We start from the raw sequence: 21,668 nt of genomic DNA on the forward strand, positions 1-21,668 counted from the left end.
CATCCTTGGGGCAGATAAAATGCTGGCTTGTTTGTTTCCCTCTGATTGGAGCTTGCTCATGGGATTCTGCTGACATGAGAGGTGCTGGCAGAGAGAATTCCTGTGACTAGACAGGTTTTGTGGTTCAACAGGCAAGCTTTGCTGGTCTTCCACCGGTGGGCTGGATCTCCTGAGCCTGAGGCATTTCACACTGGGAAAGTCTTATTTTCTGAAAACCAAAGTGACCTGGTACAGAAAAGGTAAAATAACCACTGAATTGCAAATGATTTGCCGTGGCTTGTTATGGACAGCGGTTAAGTTTCAAAATGCACCACTACTGCAGTCTGAAAAGCTACATCTTGTGTATAATCTGGCAAAATACATCTCTCTTTTTTGGTTACATCACACAAAATCATTCTCATTAATCAACTGAACCACAGCTACTTTTAGCTGGACCAATGCACCTCTGTGCAGTCTTGCAGGCCGATTTTCAAGTTGCAGATTCAGTTTAGCTGCAAGTTTTTTAAAAAATGGACCATCTTATGGCTAGGCTGGGCCTTCCCAAGTGAAGCGCTGCTATTTTTCAAAACAAAGACAGAGGAAGTAGGGGGAGAATTTGGTTGAGCTGCTTAGCTTGTCTTTTTCTCTACAACATTTCCTGTTTATTGGCTCCTCTCCTGGAACCCACAAATTAAACTTTGTTGAAAAGAATCAGTCTGAAGATTTTGCTTGCAAACTGAATTCCAAACACCTTACTGGAGATTCACTGACCATGGAGATGACTGAACAGACCTTCCTAAACATAAACAAACTGACGGAAGAACTCGTAAATCAGGTGTACAATTTCAAGCTGGGCAGGGGGGAGGTCAAAGCTTGAATTCCCCAAATGGCAAACACTTTCACCTCGACCACCAATTGTTTGGCTGCTTCCCAGGTGCTGGGAAATACTTTTCCTAAGCCTTGGAGATTCTCTCTACAAGGGGATATTGTGTCCAAGCTCGTGATTCCTAGCTCATGGTAGTTCACGGCTAATTTACTTGACATTGTCAACCTCCACGGTCTTTCCTCTGCTTTCCAAGCACCTTTTTTTTAATAAGATTGAGGAAAAATGAGGCTTTATCTCACTAATAATGATGCAAAAACTAACCAGAGCATTTTTGCAATTCTGCTACTTGTGCTCATGCAATGAAACATACAAGAAAGCCCAAAAAAATCCCTGGAAAAGGACAAAGGAGCCGATTTTAATCCTGCAAGGAATCTGCTTCCAGATGCAGTAAGTGGAGGATTAAATGTCTCACACAGAGAAGCCCCTGGCGACTGGTGTGAGCAGCTTTATGCCCTTGGGCTAAGAGAGGGTCCTTGGGCTGGAAGGTGAAGTTAGAATATGCAAGACTTCACCGCAGATTTTTAAAAGGATCAAGAGAGTCAGGAATCCCCGCAGACATGCTAGGATTTCCGTGGTGTTTGGGCAGCAGGAGGGTGTGCTCATATGCTACCAGCCAGACGCGGCCAGTGAGTCCGTGCTAAACGGTCCAGGCATTAGCAGAAGCTGGTGATGCGGGCGAGATGCCTTGAGGTGCGTCCGGGGCCTCAGTGGGGGCGAGCGGCCGGACGGCTCGGCTCCTCTTCGGCGACGCTCAGAGCTGCGATCGAGTAGGCCGATGGCAAATAGACCTCCACGTGCACCTGCGGTTGGCGCTCTTCTGCCTGGAGCATGGCGCTGGGTTGTGCTTTCCGGCTGCCACGGCCATTTCCCCGCTAGGTTGCAGAAGGAACAGAAGGGGGGGAAGGGAATTAGCTTCTGAGGCCTCCATTCAGTAACTAGCTTCTAAAACCAGACGCCAAATAGCTTGGATTCCACTCTGAGCCAAAACATCCTAGACAGGAACGGGCAATGCAGAAAATCTTTAGTCTGATTTCCTCAGTAGGCCTTTATCCAAGCACTGTGATACTTCCTTCCCCAAATGAATTACGCGATCCGTCACCAAAATTCACTTTGTCTCCCTTTAAAAAGTTATATCTCTCTGTCCTCTACAGAAACAACGTGAATTCCGCACATATTTGCGGGTGCGGGTTTTTCTGTGCACATGAAGCATGCATGTGCTGAATCCACTGCAGCCTCCCAGTTCGTGTACATACGAAGGGACCATTCTGGAAAAGGGTGCAGTTCACCGGCAGGCCCCCTGGCCAGCCTCTCATCTGCATTTCCCCTCCCTGGTGCCCTTTGGATATGTTCGACTACAACTCCCATCATCAGCCTGAGCCAGCAGGCTGTCCAACACTTCTAGAGATCACCGGCCTGGGGAAAGCTGCCAGTGCTTTTTTCTGGCAGGAAATGACCCTCCCACCCCAATCTGCATTCCAAGGCTGCTTTGGGTTTCTTCCATTCAGATGTGGAACATGTCTCTAGTCCTGCTGAAGTTCTCCCACTGGCGGGTTCGACTGGAACTGCAGCTTAGGCAGTCACTGCAGGAACAGCCAGTTACGTATTGTGTTGGCCAAACTGGATCCCACGCAGTTCACATCATTACTCTTGGGATTTTAAGCTATAAATAGCCGATGGGGAGGGCTTGTGCCAAATCAGGACCACGGTGCAGGGAAGTGGGGCGGGGGCGTCACATCTTAGCCCTTGCTGTGGTCGGGATCCCAGGTGGGGTGTCTGGGGCCCTGTTCCTGGTTTTGTGGCATGATTTTTGTGGTAGCAGCTTCCCATGCAAGTAGGCAGCAGTCGCACAGGTAGAGCTCCAGCAATGCAGCTTTTGTGCATGTGCAGGTACACTGACTGGATTCACCTGCTGAATTTCTTCCATCCACATAACCAAACGGGGGAGCACATCAGCAAGACGGAAGCACTGGCTCACATGCCCAGTCGAAAGTCTGGGAGGCCTTAGAGAAGCCGGCTCACCTGCAAGGGACGGCACTTCACCGAGGTGAGCGGCGAGTCTGGCATGAAGTTCAGCACGGACACCTGAGCAGAGCAGTCCTGTATGGGCTGCGGAGGAAAAGAATGAATCCAGATTAAACCAGAGCCCCTGGGCCATGCATCCCCCCCTCGCCCCCGCCTTGGGCTTCCCTTTCCACTGGGGGCACAGGCCAAATCGTGTCCTCTGCAATAGGTTAAGAGAAGAAACGCTAGTTGGGGTCACACAACGTATAAGCCGGGATACAGGTTGAGAGTGGGCTCAGCAAGTAATGCTGAATCGTGGGTTGTTATATCGTGTGAACCCAGCCATGCTAACAAACCATGGTTTCATGGAATCATAGAATTGGAAGGGGCCAGGAAGACCATTGGGTCCAAGCTGCTGCTGTTGCAGGACACCAAGTTACACCATCCCACTCAGAGGGCTGCCCAGTTTCCTTTCAAATGTCCCCAGTGTGGGAGAGCCCCCCACCTCCCCAAGCAGCTGGTCCCACTGCTTTATTTCTCTGACAGTGAGGAAGCTTCTCCTGATGTCCAGCCTGGATCTGGGTTGTCGCAACTTGGAATAGTCAACTCAGTCAATCACTCTGGGATCAGCAAGAAGAGACCTTGGCCTTCCTCTTTGTGGCAGCCTTTGAGGTCCTTCTAGAGGGGTCTCATGTCCCCGCTCAGCCTTCTCTTCTCAAGGCTGAACTTGCCCAGTTCTCCCAGTCTCTCCTCACAGGGCAGAGTTTCCAAACCCTGGATCGTTTTTGTTGCTCTCCTCTGGCCCCTTTCCAATTTTCCTGCATCTTTGTTAAATCTTGGTGCCAGAACTGGACACAGGATTCCAGGTGAGGTCTGGCTAGTGAGGCGTGTAGGAAAATCCATGGTTTCTTGCTGGGTTGTGAACTATGGTTGGCTCATACTTCCCAAAGCACTGTTTGTCAGCTTGGCTGGGTTCACAGAACAGAACAACCAACAACTCAACAACCAGTGAAGAACAACAAGCCACACCGAGCCCGTGCTCTGGCTGGAAGCAGGTCTCCCATTCAGAGGCAGGATAACTCGAAATAACAGACTGGACATAGATTCAGGAAGACCGAGGCCCATCTGGCACGAACGGTTTTGCTTGTTAGTGCCGGCAGAGGACCTTCTGTCCTGCATTCGGCAAGAGATGAGCCCTGAATTGGGTCTTGCATTTTTCTTGCTGATATTTCAAAATAACTGTTAGATATACATCTCTCTCTGCGATATACTCCTATGTTTCTATGCACGTGGGTTTTATACTGTATTTTTAAAGGTTTTAATCTTTGTAAACTGCCCAGACAGCGCCAGCCATTGGCCAGCGTGACAGGATCCCCAAAAGACCCTCCGTGGCTTGCCGCCCCCGTGGGGATCTCGCTTGCCAAAGCAGCCGACAACCATGGGCGCATTCTGACTGGCGTGGAGTCCAATTAACACTGATCCTTAGTCATGGTATCTTAATCTTGACTGATTTTATCATTACGCGGCTTGATCGCTCTTGTCCTGCAGGGACCTGGAGATCTGAGCTGGACAGCCAGATTCCGGGGCAGAGCTGCAGTAGGCGGAGCCGATCGCGAAAGGGGTGGAGCCAAAATGCCAAGCCCATGAGCCTCTTTTAGCGTGATGCTCGAACTGCCCGAAGTCACGCAGTCGGAGGCATTCCAGTTTTCTGGAAAGGGAGCGGTGCCACCCTTTGGGGAACGAGCCGGCGAGGGTGGTTGGGCAAAAGAGGTGTGTGGTTCTCTGGGGGCCCCAGGGGGCAGGATTTGGCTCCTGATCCTGAGTGCCTGCATCCCTAAACTAGTCTCTGGATTGAAGGGCTGCGGGCGCTTTGGCCTGGACTCCCTCCTCAGGCCGGCCTTTCGCTTTGCTCCCCGCGAAGGGACCGGCTCCCCCTGCGGCTTGGCTCCTCCAAGGGACTCACCCCCTTCGTCTTGTATCTGCAGTTCTCAATCCTGTAGTTGTCCGACTTGCGGCAGTGGGTCTCCTTGATGGTGAAGTTCAGGCTGAAGTGGAAGCCCCAGCGGAATTTCTTTGGGATGGAGGCAAGCAAAGGAAAAGTCAGGAGCACACCCAGAATGGCATGAGCCGGGGGGGGGGGGTTGGTCCCTGTTCCAATGAGCTTACAAAACAGGGTGGCCATCCGCAGCTGCACCCTGGAAGGCGGAAGGGGAGGAACACCGGGAGAAGCCAAAGCAACGGGGGCAGAGCCAGGCCAGGCTGCCGGCAGCTGTCCATCCGGGACGTCGGGGCCAGCCCCTCCACAAAGCAGGGCGAAGCACCCACGGCGAGCCGCGGGGGGGGATCGCGCCGCTTGCTGCCCCCTCCGGAGGAGGGCCTGCTTCCGGCAGCACCATCAGCGCTTGCACCCGGGGACAGAAGCCCCCTTCCTCCTGCGGCTTTGCCAGCTGTGCCGTCTCCCGGGACGGCCGAGGAAGGACCCCCGCAGAGCCGGTATTTCAGCCCCTCTGGTAAGCCGTGCCGGCTGCTTCCTCCACCCGTGTGTGGGTGCGTGATGCGAGACAGGGTGCGGCGGGGGTACAGATGGGGAGCAGAGGGCAATGATGGGGAGGAGGCGGGGGGGCTCATGACCTGGTGGGGCTCTCTCTCCCTCCCTCTCTCTCTCTCGCTTCAGGCAGCTCGAGAGTTTGCACCGTGGCTGCGGGACTTAGGGTGCAATCCTCCACCTGCTGGGACAGAAAGAACCACCCAGGACGGCACCTCGAGTGGCCTTTCTGGGTGGGGGCAGTCCTCAGGCAGCAAGGCGCTCTCCTTCTGCTGTGAAGTCCGCACCTAGCACTCCTCCCTTCTCTCCCCCACCTCGTCCCACGGTCGCCATCCCATGCGCCACGGCTGGCTGTACGGTCCGGATATATTTTTTTTTAATGCAAAGCAAAAGACAGGTTGCCGGTCCAGATCTTTCGACACACACAGCCACTGGGTCTGAACATGCCCGTTTGCATTTCAGACTCACGGAAAGCACGTCATCCGCTTGGGGGCATAAACGCCTCCTTGTGCTTACTGGGGAATAAGTGCCTTTATGCTGAAGAAGAGTAGAATAGCTTTATATAATGAAGCACGTTTCGAAAGTAAAAATAGGAAAACGGTCTTCTGCGATGGTGCGTGCTGCCACAGAAAGGACTCTGCAACCATGCTGGAAAGTCTTGGGGCTGCAGAAGGGACCTTGTGCGTGGGAAACAGGCGTTCTCTCCTTCCCAGTAAAGGGTGGGCACGGGGTGCTTTGCCCCCCCCCCCCCCAATGCATAGTCTTCAATGCATAGTCGTTTTGCCATTCCAAAAGCATTTTGGCAATAGGCCCGTCTGTCCTAGGCTTGCTTTAAAGATTAAAAGAGAGGAACGGTTTCAGCTTTTAAAAATTTAAAAGCAGAATCTTACGCAAGAAATAGCAGATCGAGCTGCACTGGATGTTTTCTTGTGAACAAAAGCAAGTCCCCGTAGCCCCGGCCAAATCAGTCCCATGCCAAAGACGGCAGTAAAACTCTCACGAGGAAGGAGAAATCCAGTCAAGGAAACCCACCTCACCTCTACAGTGTGCGAAAAACCCTCAGGTGAACTTGTGCCTGCTGCGCCCACAGACAAGTGCAGGAGCCAAGCCATGCCCCACAAGGCCGCCAGATCCCCACCGGAACAACCCCTCAACCGCTTCCAAGAACCGCCCCGTTTGCGGTTGACCTTGAGGAATGCAGAAGGAAGATGGCGGGCCTTCTTGGGAGCGGCACCCAAATTAGGGGATTTGTTCCAGTAGTGATTCAGAGGTCTCTGATGCCAGTTAGACATATTTCTTTAGACATCCTTTGGGGGAGATCAGCAAACCTTGTTTTCTGTTTTCTGATACCACAGCCATGCTTGGATTCGATTCTATTGTGCAATTCTAATGTTAGACTTCCCCATTTAATGGTGTTCATATATTATTATGATTACATTTATATCCCACCTTTTTTCCTCTTGGGAGGAGCCCAGGGCGGCTTTCCTTAGCTCCATTTTATCCCATAACAACAACCCTGCAAGGTAGGCTGGGCCGAGAGCGATGCACTGCCTTGCTTGGCCTATGAGTCATTAGCTGTCCAGAGCTCCTGGCAAGGAAGGGCGGTGAGCAACTGGGAGGAGGGGGGCAAAGACGCCCCCGAGGACATGCAATCTTCCTTTCCAGTCTTCTTTGCCGAGAATGCAAAAGAGCACAGAAGGGAATTCTGTTTTGCACACAGAACAGACGCCTTCCCTGACCGGGCCTCTCCTAGCCCTCTTCAGAACCATTCAGGACGTTTTTGGCAACCGAGGAAGTGTGAGCTGGTGAGCGTCTCGTCGGCCAGTAAGACAAAAGTTTCACACTTTCTAGAACAGGGCGAAGCAAAACGGTTGCAGGCGTACATAAAAAGCCGAGTTCAAGCCCAGACAACAAACCAACCCAAAACCCACAGGGAAAGGATCTCTTGTGGCATTTAAGAATTAACAGATTTATCCGGGCACTGGAAGTCGTGGCCTGGATCTGTTCAGTTTTTGGCTTCCTGGGACCCTTCCTCATTTTTGTGGCAACAAGCTCAGCCACACGCCTCGCCGCTGCAGGGTCCGTCCAGGGCAGGGCCAAGACGCTTTGGCGCAAACCTGCCCAGGTGGGATCTCTCCCTCCGACTGAGAACCTCTGCCAAACACCGTGGTGTCCACATCCCGCGTTTCAAAGGGATGAGCACAAGCTGAGCCCTTCATGCCGTCTCCCCGTGAGAATTGCCCAGGGCAGGGGGGGGTCCCCGCTCAGCCACGGAGCCAACTGGGGGACTTTGGGCCAGTCGCAGACTCTCGGCCCAGCCTACTTCACAGGGCTGTTGTTGTGGGGATAAGAAGGAGAACGATGTGAGCCGCTCTGAGTCCTTTGTAAGAAAAACGGCGGGGCAGGAATCTAATCGATGAATAAGCCCCAGGAGACCCCCCCCACGGTTTGGTTGCTCCAGATGGGGGTCACTGAGGCTTTTTGAAGTACACACATACAAAGGGTTGGCTCCCGATTTACATGAGATCAACTGCAAGTGGGATGTGGACCCCCCCATGCCCTCTTTCTTACGACAGTCCCTCCTTGCCCCCCCAAATAAATAATCAAACAAAATGCTGCACAAAGAATTGGGGGACCACACTAAATGGGGCAATCTGAGCAGAGGGTCCTACAAAATTGGGCAGAACCCCCCCTCCCCGCGGCCCCCTTCCTCCTGCCCTTTCCACCCACAGAAGGCAGAGCGGTATCCAGCCCAACATTTTGGAGGGGGGTGGGGTCCTAAGAGTCCCACAGCACCTTAAAGACTAACAGACTGGTTATGCTACAAGCTTTTGTGGACCGCAGCTGATCAGAAGCACAGGATCTGCCCTGAGCTGTGAGTCTATGTCTTCAGACATGGTTCTGTGGGGAAACGGCACAGGCAGACAACAGGAATGCCCAGTGGTTAGAGCCCTCCCCTGCCCAGCCTAATCTCATCTGAGGACGCTTCCAGGCAAGACCTTCACCGGTTCACAAAGATTTACAGTTTAGACATCACTATCTGCTACCTGTAACTCTCCCACCTTTTCCCACTGCTTCTCCCATTGTTTTCTTTCCAGGAAAAGAACATCTGTTAAGGAGAGAAAGAGAGCTCAGTTCCCAGTAACTTTTTGGCGGGGCAAGCTAGCTAGGTTCCCAGGAATTGCTTCCTAAAACTGCTTGCATTTCCCAGAAAAGAAATGAACATAATCCTTAGAAGAAATGGAAAAACAGCCGAGGTATCTGCTGGCCACGAAAAGCCATTAACCGAACACAATCAGACCTGCCAGAAATCGCCGAGAGATCATTTACACTGACTCCAAATCCAATTAGGATATTTACCACTTTGTGGGTGTGTTTGAGCTTCAGGAGTCTGAAAACCGCCTGGCCTTCAGCTTCTTGGTTGAAGTCCTCAACGGCCATCCGGGCGACATCGCGGGGCAAGAGGGCTGACGGAGCATCAAGCGGCGGAGAAGTTGCCCCGGGAACTCCGAGCATCAGCAAGGTGACTCCCAAGAGGAACAGCTCCATCGTCGATCCACTCGGCTGCCTGAGCAAGAAAACTCTGTCGTAGCTCTTTATTTACCGGACAGAAAGCCTGCCAAGCAGAAGGGTTGGAGTCTGAGCTTGCTCAGCTTGGCAAAGGCCACATCCTCTGGAAAGGGCGCTCAGATCACTCAGCATCTTGCTGCAACGCTGGAGAGCACATATAGCTTTCGGTTTCCTACGTATGAGCAGATACAAGGAAAAGAGAACGATTCCTTCTGTTCTGAATCCAAATCTTCTCGGGAAGGCATATTTATACAGCTGAATCAACATGGTAGCAAAAGAGAAAAAAAAAGCAGCCGAAAATTATTGGCAGTAAACGAGCAGAATGCATGGGAAGGTTTCAGCTGATCCCTTGAAAAATGGAGGATGCAGGCAAATCTTCTGACTTCTTCTCAGTATGGGAATGTTAACTTCAAAAGCTACCTATTCAAACCTACTTAGAAAGCAGCTGTTTGTTTTGCTTTCACAGGCTGATGGTGTATTTTTTTCTCACCGGCCAATGCAGTTCATTTCTCTCCATGCTCACATTTTCAGAATTTTACAGTGCAAAATATCGGAGTTGGTGGGCGAGAGGGGCCACCCAAGCAAGACAGTGGGCACCTCACGGACCACCGGATACTCCTCAGGCCAAAGAAGAATCTACTGAAAAGAATCCTCCATATTACACCGTGGAAATCACAGCCAAGATCTAAAGCAGCGCTTTACAAGCAGGTGCTCCCCTTGTGTCTTGGACACCAAATCCCATCAGCCCCAGAAAGCAAATGGGAAATCCACTGAAATCCACTCTGTGCTATCCATGGGAATTTGAAAGGGAGATCCTTTCTTGAAAAAAGACCTATTGTCTTCCATATCTGTTTTATGTAACATGACTCTTTTTAAAAATAACCAAGTTTAACAAGTTAGCAAAAAGCTTAGGAAGTTTAGCTTTTAGTTCTGTTTCAGGAAATCTTTAGATAGGATAACGGATGTTTTATGACAGCGACATATACAGTATTTCTGTCCCAAAACATGCAAATGAGGTACAATGAAATGGGCCTCCTAGTCTGGGAAAAATACAAAATATTCAGGATTCAAGGACAGCCAGGGTAAAAAACAAAATCTCACTGTGAAGGGGTGTAAATCTTGCCGCTCCCTTTTTGTGAGCGAAGATCAAGAAAAAGCAAAGTTTAACAAAAAGCTGCCCCAAGGTTCTCTGGGTCAAAGAAGGCAGGTACCGCCTGGAGCCTTCATGGAGCCCCCCAGGGCTCAGCCGGCTCCGATGGCCCTATAGGGCCCGGATGCCCTTCAGATCCTCCGGACTTCAGATCCTGGCACCCCCTCCAGCATGGACACTTCTAGACCTGATTATCAGCTTTCTATTTGCCAGCTCATCAAGGGGAAAGTAAAAACGGGGATGTTTTGTGTTAGAGAAAAGGCGAGGAAGAGGAGGCATGAAAAGGATGCACAGTCTGGAGAAAGTGGGGGCGGTAAGAGGATCTGGTGGGGTCATCCCAGGAAGCTGCAGGGAGGGAGATTCCGGGCAGGGAAAAGGAGGCTGCCTTCACACCCCACCTGGTTAAGCCCGGGATTCTCCTCCCCAGGTGCAGGGGTGGCTGCCCACCTGGACGGCGTTGAAGGCCTCGTGGTCCCGGTTAGTGAGGGTGACTCGTCCCGGTGGCTCAGTGGCCTGATCCAGCCTCAGAGCTCTTGGCTTCTAGCCCTATGCAGTCCTCAGTTGAGGGGCTAAGCAAGGGGGTGGGGCAGGCAGCACTCTGTGCATGCACAGGGTGCCTGTGAAGTCTGGCCTCTGGGCCCATGTTGGGCATTTCTTCTAACAGGGTGGATCACTTTACTGCCCTGCAGCTTAAGCCAAAGAGCAAAGGCCACTTGAAAACATGGGATTAAGTCCGGTTTTCTCCTGTGCAAAATTCCCCAAGGTCTAGCACAAAAGAGTTTTCCACTTCAACGGAGCATCCTATTTTACTGGAATGGCCACTTTCTCTTTCGCTCCTGCTCCTGCTTGGAGAACGTGTCCCTGCAAGCCGCCCCTGCTCCAGAAGCACTGCAGTTCCTCATGAGCTCCAGTGACTGTGCAGAATGTTTTTCTGATCATTCCAGGCCACTAAAGGCCCTAGATGGCTTGCACTTCAGGGCAGAAGAGAGCTTCAGATGAGAGGAAAAATCCCATTGTTTCTGGGAACTTTTGCAATGTGAGAGCTGGGAAAATTTTTATTTATTTATTTATTTATTAAAACATTTTTATGCCGCCCCATTCGCCGAAGCCTCGGGGCGGCTTACAACAAAAAGATTAAAATAACATTTTAAAATATATACAATAAAATACAAGTATATAATATAAAACATACACTATAAAACAAGCCGCCCTGGCCAAATAAAATTCAATAATATTAACATTTAAAATACTGCTTAAATAAAAAGGTCTTCGCCTGGCGCCGAAAAACAAATAACGACGGCGCCAGGCGGACCTCTCTGGGGAGCGCATTCCATAACTTAGGCGCCACCGCTGAGAAAGCCCTCCTCCGAGTAACCACCCTCCTAACTTCTTCCATGGAGGGCTCCCGGAGAAGGGCCTCTCCCGCCGATCTCAGGGGGCGGCTGGGCATATAAGGATGTAAGCGCTCCTTCAGGTAAAAATGTAGCATTCAGGTTGGAAAGGAGCACGAAAATAGGTGTTGGTAAACACGTTCGCCCTTACAGGAAGATGCCCTTCTGAATGAGCCACAGGATGGCATTTCCTGAAGCCAGGACTGTTTGTGTCTGCGCTGATGTGGCTTATCCCTAGATCAAGGCCACAAGCGAGGCAGTATGGCCTAGTGGTTAAAGCGTTGGGCTGGGACCCAGGAGACCCCTGCAGGCTGCCTTGAGTTGCATGAAGAGAAGCAAGGTGGGGTATATGGGGAATAATGAGCTCACTTAAGGTACATTCCTGTGCATGCTGGGAACTGTAGGATGGTGCCTTTATTACCATAGCTTTTCTAGGCTCTTTATGACAGCTAGCTCACAGAACCATTGATTCAGTTTTAAAGGTAGACTTAATATGTGCTAATTCAGATTGAGTGTTGTTGGTGCTGTTATGTGTTGTCAAGTGATCTCTGACTTACAGCGACCCTATGAAGGCGCACCTTCCAAAATGTCTTGTCCTTGACGGCCCAGCTCAGCTCTTGTCAACTTCATGTCGCAAGCGGCCGAGAGACTCGACAGTGGCTGGGGTGGCATATGACAGAATCTCACTTTTCAATTTGCGAGGAATAAACATTCGCATCTGTGGGGAAGATCAAACGTTTGAACCTCTGCAGCTTTATAGATCGGTTTCTCATTTCCTGCAGGCACTAACGATAATGCCTCTGCTTACCTAGATGATTAAATGGGTCCATTCAGGAACAAACAAATGCGTTTGTCTCAGTGGTCTGAAAACTGGTATTTCCCCACTGATAGTGTTCGCCTCCAGCAGCTTCTCAGTCCAGCTAAGAATTCCCTCTTCTTAAGGCAACAGCAACACTAAACAGTCACCTGGCTTGAAATTCTGGTGCTTTCTGAGAAAGGGGTGCAGGTTTGATTTTATAACACAAAAGCGCATATAAGCAACCCTTTTCTCCCAGGATTTATTTATCTAAATTTTCCCAATAGATGCAAGTTAAATAAATAAACAAAATCCTTATGGAAGTGATTCATCTTATACCTCCTCCTCCTCCTCCGACTGGCCTTAGCGTGAGGGTCTTCTCCAGGATGTTTTGACTTCTCATGGTTTCCCCAAAGTGCAACAGCCTCAGTTTTGTCCGTTTTGCTTCTAGGGTGAGCTCTGCCTTGATTTGGGCCCAATCTTTTGTCTTTCTGTCACCCCGGGGCATTTGCAAAGCTCTCCTCCTGGACCATGGTTTGAACCCACCCATTTTTCTTCAGCCTTCTTTCTTCCCCTTCCCAGCCGTCCTTCGTGATCAGGAATAAAACCCTGTGGGTGGTCTTGGACTCTGTCTCCAGTGAATGACCATGCCCTTGATGGCCTTCATCGCTGCCCTTCCGAGTCTCAGCCTTCCTCGAACTTCTTGGCCACAGTCTCCCTTGAACTGAGCCGCAGCACGCAAAATCTTTCCCAATTTCGATTTCTCCATGGTTGGCTTGAAAGTTGTATAGTCTGCCGTAACGATGGTTTTTGTTTACTCAATGTTCAGCAGCAGTCCTGCTTTTGCATTTTCTTCGTTGGCTTCCACCAAGAACTGTTTCGAGCCACTGCTGCTTTCTGCCACCCACGTGGTGTCCATCTGCGCATCGCAGGTTGTTGATGCGTCTTCCGCCAATCTGTCCTAAGAGGAGTTTCTTGACCACGGTGTGGGTTACCCATCAGGACAACCGAGGACTGAGCCACCCCCGTTTCTTTCAGGACCATCCAGAACTTCCTGCAGTCCACACACTCGAAGGAGCCCCTGGTCCATGGAGGGAAGGTTATTTAGCCCTCACATAACCCACAGCTACTGGGTTTGCACAACGCAGCAACAGCCGCCGCAGGCTGCCTTGATCCTTAAAATCTAAATATCTTTGTACATTTAAGATCGCACTAAAGCATCAAAAAAAGGGGGGGGGGACATCACCCTGCTGACAAAAGTGCGTATAGCCAAGGCAATGGTTTTCCCAGTTGCAATGCATGGCTGTGAAAGCTGGACCATAAGGAAGGCTGAGCGCCAAAGGATTGAGGCCTTGGAATTCTGGTGCTGGAGGAGCCTCTGCGAGTCCCTTGGACCGCAAGGCGATCAAACCGGTCAGTCCTGGAGGAGATCAGCCCCGACTGCTCTTTAGAAGGCCAGATCCTGAAGATGAGGCTCAAATACTTTGGCCACCTAATGAGAAGGAAGGACTCCCTGGAGAAGAGCCTGATGCTGGGAACAATTGAGGGCAAAAGGAGGAGGGGGCGGCAGAGGATGAGGGGGCTGGATGGGGTCCCTGGGGCAGTGGGGGTGAGCTTGAGTGGACTCCGGAGATGGTGGAGGACAGGAAGGCCTGGAGGAATGCTGTCCATGGCGTCACGATGGGTCAGACACAATTTCACGACTAACCACAACAATGGCTGACTGATATGTATCAACACGCATCTTGCGGAGTTTCCCTGGCTCTGTGGGCCACCGGGGCGACCCCTTCCCAAAGCCCCACCGCACCACTGGGGGCAACATTTTGGCCGATTCTTCCCCAACCTGGGGCCCTTCAGATGAACTGAGCACAATCCCATCATCCCCAAACCTACGCGGGCGGCCAGTGGGAGTTGCAGTACTCTGACCTGGTAAACGCAGCACTGTCCCCGTGCTGAATCTTACTAAACTGCAGGACTCCAGACCGGCCTCCGTCTCAGAATTAGGGCGAGTGAGTCGTGTGAGGTGGCCGGATGGGGTCACTGGGGCGGTGGGTGTGGGCTTGGGTGGGCTCCGAGGGATGGTGGAGGGCAGGAAGGCCTGGAGGAGTGTTGTCCATGGGGTCGTGATGGGTCGGGCGACTTCACAACTAGCAACAGCAGCAGCAAAGCATCAAGCTGGGCATGTATTTGGAGGGCATAATGAACTGAGAGCCCTCCCTCGTCCTCAGGCTGAGTGAAATGCGAGGGGCGCTTTACGGGGGGCCTCCAAAGGGCTGGGGGGCAGAGGTTCCCCCAGGTTTAAAAAAACACCCTAGTGCAGGGCTGCACACATACGCGAATGAACAGCAGAGAGATGGGCCAGCCTTATCCCACCTGGTGCCCCCCGCATGCGCTGGGCTGTGACTCCCATCATCCTGAGCCAGAACAGCCCTGCTGGAAGTGGAAGATGGGAGTCCTGGCCTAACGCTTCTGGAGCGCACCATGCTGGGAAGGCTGGGCTAGGAGATCCAGAGCCTCTCGCGTCAAACACAGACGCTCCAGGGGGACGTTTCCAGCCATGGAGCAAGGATCCTCTTCTACCAAGCCGCCTGCTTTCAAACGAGAAGGGGGCAAACCAGGACATGGCCACAACACCGCCAAAAGCACGGCCCGGCACGGGCTGTGGCGAGCTGGAGGGGCGGGTCAGGGGACCACCCTTGGAACGGGAATCGGGGTGCCGTGTGGCTTCTCTCACTGGTGAAACTACTGCGGGGCTTGAAAGTCTGCGCGGCCAGGAAGAAGCTGAGCCCCACGGCCCTCGGCCATGAGGCCGTTGCCCCAGCCAAAGACTGCAGAACTGGAGGCCGGGAAAGATCCCTGGCGGGGAAGGCACGCTCCCCCTCCGAGGTTAGGCATGACTTTGCGGCTAAACAAACAGTTTCTCCTGCTGTGCGCTTCCTGATTTCACCCTCGGGTTCCTCTTGCCACCCTGTAGCTGGAATTCCCTGCATACGCAGCTTGTGGGGAAAGATGCCAGTTGAACGCCGTCCGTGATCCAGCAAGACGGGGCCGCATTGCCTCACGCTTCGCAACCCCCAAGCGCCGTTCTGGGGCAGCGCACCTGGGCCGTTTCGCAAGCGGGTTTTGGCAGTTCCTCTCCCCACATCCAACCGATGTCCCCCAGGTTGCTGGGCCCACAACAGACATTTCCTACAAGGGGAAGCGAAAACCACCTGTGGCCAACGGGGCAGTTGGCCCATGGGGGGTGGGAGATCCCGGGGAGGGGGCTATAAAGGCAGGCGCTCGGCAGCCAGCCTGAGCCTGGACCCGAGACGCAGCTGAGGAAGAGGATGGCCAGCCCCTGGGCACTGCCGCTGATGCTGCTGCTCCTCGGGATGGTGGGGGCCGCCCCCTCCACGGCCCCCCCGAGCAGCTACGACCAGGTGATCGCCGCGGCCGTCGACATCTACAACCAGCAGCAGAAGCCCGAGTACGCCTTCCGCCTGCTGGAGGCCGAGCCCCAGCCGGACTGGGTGAGTGGCCGCACGGGGGGCGGCGGTCCTCGTGGGTGAGGGCCCCACACGTGGAGCGTTTCCCGGGGAGGCAGCTTCCCCGTGCTCACGCCAGGCTGCCCCCGTGCTCTGGGCAGAGGGGGACTTGCCCCCACTGGGCACATGCTCTTCCTGCTTGGCACTGTGCCTGTTTGAAGCTCCCCCTCCCCGAAGGGCTCAGGATGGGAGGGGCACCGTCCTCGCCCCCCAAGACAGGGGGCTGTGGAGGGGAATCCCGGCCTCCTTGCTCTGTAACCGTTTCCCAGAAGCCCAACAACGCGAGGCACTCCTGCCGCCAACCCTGCGATGTGGGCCAGCAGTGACCGAAGCCACGCTGCTGCCCAGCAGAGGAGCTGGTGGGGGGGATTTGAACCCAGGCTTCCTGCCCTGCTTGGCTGCTGCCTCCGCTGCAGCTTAGAATTGGTGGGGGGACATGCCAAGGGGGAGTCCTGATGTTTAAAATCAGCCTCCCTCCCAATGGGGGCACCCTCTTGCACTCGGGGGGCCCCGGTGCCCTGCTCGCTCTGCTGAGGTCAGCTGTCAGAGTCATGGGGCCCCCCCACCGCTCCAGCCCTTGTCCTCCCCGGCCATGGGCCATGCTGGCTGGGGCTGATGGGAGAGGAGTCCAAAACACCTGCAGCACGCCAGCTTGGGAAACGCTGCTGGGACCCCCGCGAGCCTCCTCTGCCAGTCTGTTTGGGCGGCATCCAGCGCAGGGGCGCTCAGCACGGGCCGCTCCCCGTCCTCGGGGTTCCCTGGAGCGCTTCGTGGGCTTCCAGCCAGAGCTGCCGCAGGAGTCCAAGGGCAGGAAAGAGGCGCTGAGGGGCCCGGGGCCCCGTCGTGCTCCAGTGAGGAAGGGGCCCTTCTCCGAGGGTCTCCCACATCTCACCCAGGAGCGAGCCTGGCAGACGAACCTCCACCCACAGATTTCCGCCTGCCTGATGCAGCGTGCGGGGAAAGCGCGTCCGTCGCATGCAGGCTGCGCACAGATGCCGGACAAGGCTCTAGTCCCTGTGACATACAGACCAGGGCGAGCACCCCCCCAGAGGGTGCAGCAGGCCGCTCTTGCAAAGGCCCGGATCCAGAAGGGCACCCCCAGACCCCTCTCCTCTCCTCTCCTCTCCTCTCCTCTCCTCACAATGCACCCTTCGCTGCCTTTGCCCACAGAATTCGTCTGCCCAAACCAACCAGGTGTTGAGATTCTCCATCAAGGAGACCGTGTGCCGCCCGTCGGAGAAGGCCGACCTCAGCCAGTGCGACTACAAACCCGACGGGGTAAGCCCCCCAGTGGCCCCCCTGCCCCGGGGGGGCCTGCGCTGCCTTGCTGTGTCCCCCAGCCCTTGGCAGAGGAGGAAACCGAGCAGGGCTTCTGGACCTTCCCCCGCCCCGTTCATGCACCTGAATGCAGGCAGAAGTTCTCCGGGAGAGTATTTGCCCCGGTCCTCGATTTCTGTCCTTTTCAAGGAACTCAGCGCAGCCTGCCCCCTCCTCCTCCTGCTCTCAGTCCTGTCCCCATAACAACAGCCCTGTGAGGGCGGCGGGGCCGCGGGCCGTGACTGGCCCCGCGCCCCCCCTTGGCTCCCGGACCTCCTAGCCCAGGTCCCCTGCCACAACGAGGTCCCGGCGGAGGGTGTCCTGGCCTCTCCCCCCCCCCCACCGACCGCTCTTTCTCCCCCGGGCAGGTGGACCGGGACTGCTCCGGATTCTACTCGCCGCAGCAGAACCCGCCGACCATCATGGTCCAGTGCGAGGACGTGGACCAAGAGGTGGGCCCCTTCTGGCTTCCCCTGGGGGCTATCGGGGGGGGGCCCTCAGCACTGAGACTGGGGGGCGGGGGGCACTGCGGAGGGACACCTTCGGGGAGCGCAGGGGGCCGGTTCTGTGGAAGTCCGGTCTGGGGTAGACGGACCCCGACGGCCTGCCCCCTTTGAGATGGTTTTGTATGAACGGGGAGTCGCCAGACTGAGCTGCCTCCAAGCATGTGCAGAGCGACTTCCTGGCGCACCAGGATGCACACCGGGGGCCTGCCCAGGCTACGGGGCTCTCCACCCGCGGCGTGTGGGTCCTGCGCACGGGTCCCTCCCTGCCTCCCTGCTCGCGTGAAGAGCTGGAACATCCGCCTGCAGCGCCAGCGGCCCAGCCCCCCCCCCCCCCCCGCCCTCCCCCCTTGGAAGGAAAGGGGGCCGGCTGGACCCTCTGCTGGGGGGGGCGGTCGCCCTGCCCTGGCATGAGGCCGGGAGAGCGACCCCAAGGGAAGCGCGGGAGCGCGAAGGGCCATGCTGGTTGCCTCGCGTCAAAAGGTCACAGTTGGGGGTCAACATTAAGGCCAGGCTGGGTCCCTCCTGTCCTGAAGCCCCTGAGCCTGGGAGGGCCAAGGGAGTCCCCACGCTGCCAGGACTGAGTTCTGGGCACACACGCACAATCACGTCCCGAGGAAGATGGACAGGACGGTGCTGTGAGCGTCGCACTGGCCACGGTGGAGGCCTGGCCTGATCCCGCTGCTGGCTTACGCCGCGTCCCCCTTCCCCCTCTGCAGCTGGACCGCGTCACACGATTTCGCTGGCGCAGGTTCTTCCGAAAAGCCAAAAGGTTCTTGAAGAGGCATGGCGTGAGCATTGCTATTGGAACAGTCCGATTACTCAGACGGTTCGGATAGAGACCTCGCGAGAACAGGGCCGCCTGGTGGTGCCGGACACGCGAAGGACCCTCCAGTCTCCCCTGGCAGCCGCATGAGGCCCCCGCTTCCTTCCGCATGTCAGAATAAACCTCTGCCTCCAAAACCGCCTTTGGGATGCTTCCTCCGACCGCAGAATTCAGGGAGTTTCCCAGCTCAGCCCTGATGGGGGGGGAGGCTGGGGGGGGGCAGCTCTTGGGGGGATGCCCGGTGCTCAAGAAAGCCCTTTCCCGCCCCCCTCCCTCCCGGGCAGAGGCAGCATGGCAGATTCCCGAGGGAGGCGGCTCCCAGTGAGCACTGGCCTTGCTGGCTGCCAGCCCCCACCTTCCGCAGAGGCGGCTGCCTCCCCGCGCCACTTGCTGGGGAGCTTGGGCCGGGAGCTCCTGCACCCATCCTGCCGCAGGGGTCCTGGGGGCCCTGGGTGCCGATGGGGGTCCAGGGCTCGACTCCCCCAGCGAGGGGGATCTTGGGACCTCTGGGGATCACAAGCTGAATATCAGTCCAAAGGATATTCTGGGCAGGAGCAGCAGAAGCGTGGCTCCCAGGTGAGGCGAGGGGCCGGTTCCCCTCCGTGCAGCGCTCGGTCGGCCGCACCTGGGGTCTGCGTCCGGATCCCCCCTGGAAAGGGACCGGAGGGGGGCAGCCAGGGTGACCCGGGGAGGGGAAACAAGCCCCCTGAGGGGAGACTGGGAGGCACGGGCTTGTCCACCCTCGAGGTGAGGAGGGAGCTTTTCCAAACGCTGGAAGGGCCGTCCCTCAGAGGGGGGCCAGGATCCGTCCCGATCGTCCCAGAGTGCAGGTCGCAGGAGGAGGGGCTCAGGCTGCACTAAGCCAGATTCCAGACGGATGCCAGGAAAATGGGACCAGAGGCCGAGAGAGGTGGGGGGCTGTCCGACACGGGAGGCGTTCAAGAAGCATCTGGGCAGCCCTCTGCTGGGGATGCTGGAGCTTGCAGTCCCACTCCAAGCAGGGCTGGGACCGGATGGCTGCTGCTCTTTGTTCCGGGAGTCAGTGATTCCAGTCCAGATGGCTGGATGCCCTCTGCCCTCAGGGCAGTCTGCCTGTGCACACCAGTTGCTGGGGAACATGGGGATGGGGGGCTCTTGCACACTTGCCCTGCCTGAGGTGGCCCATGGGGGAGGCCATGGGGCCAGTGTGGGGGCAGGAGGCTGGACCAGAGGGACGCGTGGTGTGATCCGGTGTGAGAGCTCTCTGGTGTTCTCCAGCTCTCCGATCTCGGAATATTGCGGGGCACAATCCTAAAATGGGGGGGGGAGCGTTTGGGGGCCTGCAAGGACGCCGGGACTGAGCATGGGCTGGGGAGGCGGGGCAGCTGAGAGGGGAAGGGACGAGGGGGGCGGAGAGACGTTGGAAGTTCAAGGCAGGCATGGGAGGTTTGAAAGGCTGCGTGGCAAGGAAGCCCCTCGTGCAGAAGCTGAGCCCCACTGCCCTTGGCCATGTGGCTGTTGCCCCAGCCGAAGATTGCAAAACTGGAGGCCGGGAAAGATCCCTGGCGGAGAAGGCACGGCTCCCCCTCCAAGGTTAGGCCAGGAGGAGAGAGCCCGGCCGCTCGGAGGCGATTCCGGAGCCGTGTGCTGCTCGCGGCTGTGGCTGCTGGGACGGGGCCCACCACCCTTCCTGCAACGGTGGTTTCAAGGTGGCCAGGGGGCCAGTCCGAGGACACAGGGAACTGCAGCCTTACCTGACACTGGAAGCAAATCCTTGCTAACCGTTCACACCTTCGAGCTTAATTCCTGATGTGGCCACTCAGCGCTGCTGCTCGTCGGATGAATTCGGGACCTCACGGCACCCCCCGCTGCCTCCTCTTTCTGCTCACCTGCCCTTCCAGGGGTCATGCGTGGATTGCAGAAGGGGGAAGACAGAGCTGCCGCTGTCGGGGGGTCCGGCCTGCTTCTTCCCGCAAGCAGCCCACATTTGTCCCCACGTCCTGCCCCGAAGCACCATGGTCGTGACCATGAACCCGATTTTTACAGGTTCCTCTGAGCCTGCTTTTCAAACCCATCAGATTCTCAGAGAAGTGAAGGCTTCCCCAAAATTGCAAGATGAGCCGACTGTGTGTTCAGGGGGCAGAGGAGTGAGAAGGCAGAATTCATCCTCCGTCGCATTTAAGGGCAGACCTGAGCCGTCCTTAATGAATGGGTAATTGTCGTAGGGACAACTCAGCTGATGCCGCCTTTGCTCCCTCAGCAAAACGCAGCTGTTTTCCCTGTCTTAGCAGAGCTTGGGAAATTCTATGTAATGCCGCTTCCTCAAAGAGTCTTGTCCTGATGCCTGGCAACATCTCCCAGTAACTCAACAAAATCTCTTTGCCCTCTTTTCTTAGGATTTTGGAGCATAGTGATTTCTTAATAGTTATACAACATATATGGTCTTGGAATAATATATAGACACATACCTCTGCTTAATTGTAATTAACCTTTTGCAAACCTGATCATGGTTAATGGAGCCAATCCCAGGTCAACTCCACCCGTTGGCTCTTGGGCCTTTCCTGAAGGTGCCGAAACATGCACTGGAAACTCCCTTCCCTGATTCCGACAGAGCTGCTGCATTTATTTTGCTGGGACTGCAAGATAAAAGATAATCTTTTGGGAAACTCCACTTGAATCAGAAATTAGAAAAAGTCCCTCCAACAGCTCAGTTGCTCGAGAGAGCCCTTTGATACACAGCCCTGCCTGCAATACCTTACAATTTAGCCCAAGTCCTGGCAATCAAAATAATCACACCATCCATTTCCGACCCTTACATTGCCTTTGTTGGGGCTTATTTCTAGATCGTAAGCCCTCTGGGTCAGAGCCCTCACTCTCATCCTCTACAAAAGCCGCTTCGTATGCCGAGCAAAAATAATATGTCACCGTGCTCTCCTGCTTTCCTTTCAGCAGAGCTGCTGGCACGGATATTTAGCAAAATAGTTTCCTACCTTTTGTGCCCATTTCCTCCCCCGGACTGCCAGCTCAACGAGCGCTTGGAACTGGGTCCCGGACAGCTTTGCATTCCCTTCCGTCTGCCGCTGCAGCCTGCCTTCAGAAAACCCAGGCTGGGTTTCTGGATATGCCCAGATGAATTCCCACCTGGCACCAGGTGAGGCTGCCTGAGTCTGCATTCAGTGGGCTCCGTGCTTCCACGTG

The 21,668-nt window shown here is 55.2% G+C and overlaps 2 protein-coding genes across 2 annotated transcripts; one reads left to right on the plus strand and one right to left on the minus strand.

Annotated features, from left to right (window-relative positions):
• Nucleotides 1–256: 256 nt before the first annotated feature.
• LOC123020859 (cathelicidin-2-like) lies at nt 257–9,094 on the minus strand. Its single transcript, XM_044425061.1, has 4 exons — nt 8,772–9,094; nt 4,830–4,937; nt 2,885–2,971; nt 257–1,737 (listed from the first exon to the last, which is right to left on the minus strand). The coding sequence occupies exons 1-4, from the start codon at nt 8,958–8,960 to the stop codon at nt 1,570–1,572; spliced, it is 552 nt and encodes a 183-aa protein (XP_044280996.1). The 5' UTR covers nt 8,961–9,094; the 3' UTR covers nt 257–1,569.
• Nucleotides 9,095–15,647: 6,553 nt separating this feature from the next.
• Nucleotides 15,648–18,602, plus strand: LOC123020888 (cathelicidin antimicrobial peptide). Its single transcript, XM_044425129.1, has 4 exons — nt 15,648–15,830; nt 17,016–17,123; nt 17,531–17,614; nt 18,385–18,602. Exons 1-4 carry the CDS (start codon nt 15,648–15,650, stop codon nt 18,502–18,504), a joined length of 495 nt encoding a protein of 164 aa, XP_044281064.1. The 3' UTR covers nt 18,505–18,602.
• Nucleotides 18,603–21,668: the final 3,066 nt, after the last annotated feature.

The sequence above is a fragment of the Varanus komodoensis genome, unplaced genomic scaffold (genome assembly GCF_004798865.1).
Source record: "Varanus komodoensis strain SLA01 unplaced genomic scaffold, ASM479886v1 scaffold15, whole genome shotgun sequence".
NCBI classification, from domain to species: domain Eukaryota; kingdom Metazoa; phylum Chordata; class Lepidosauria; order Squamata; family Varanidae; genus Varanus; species Varanus komodoensis.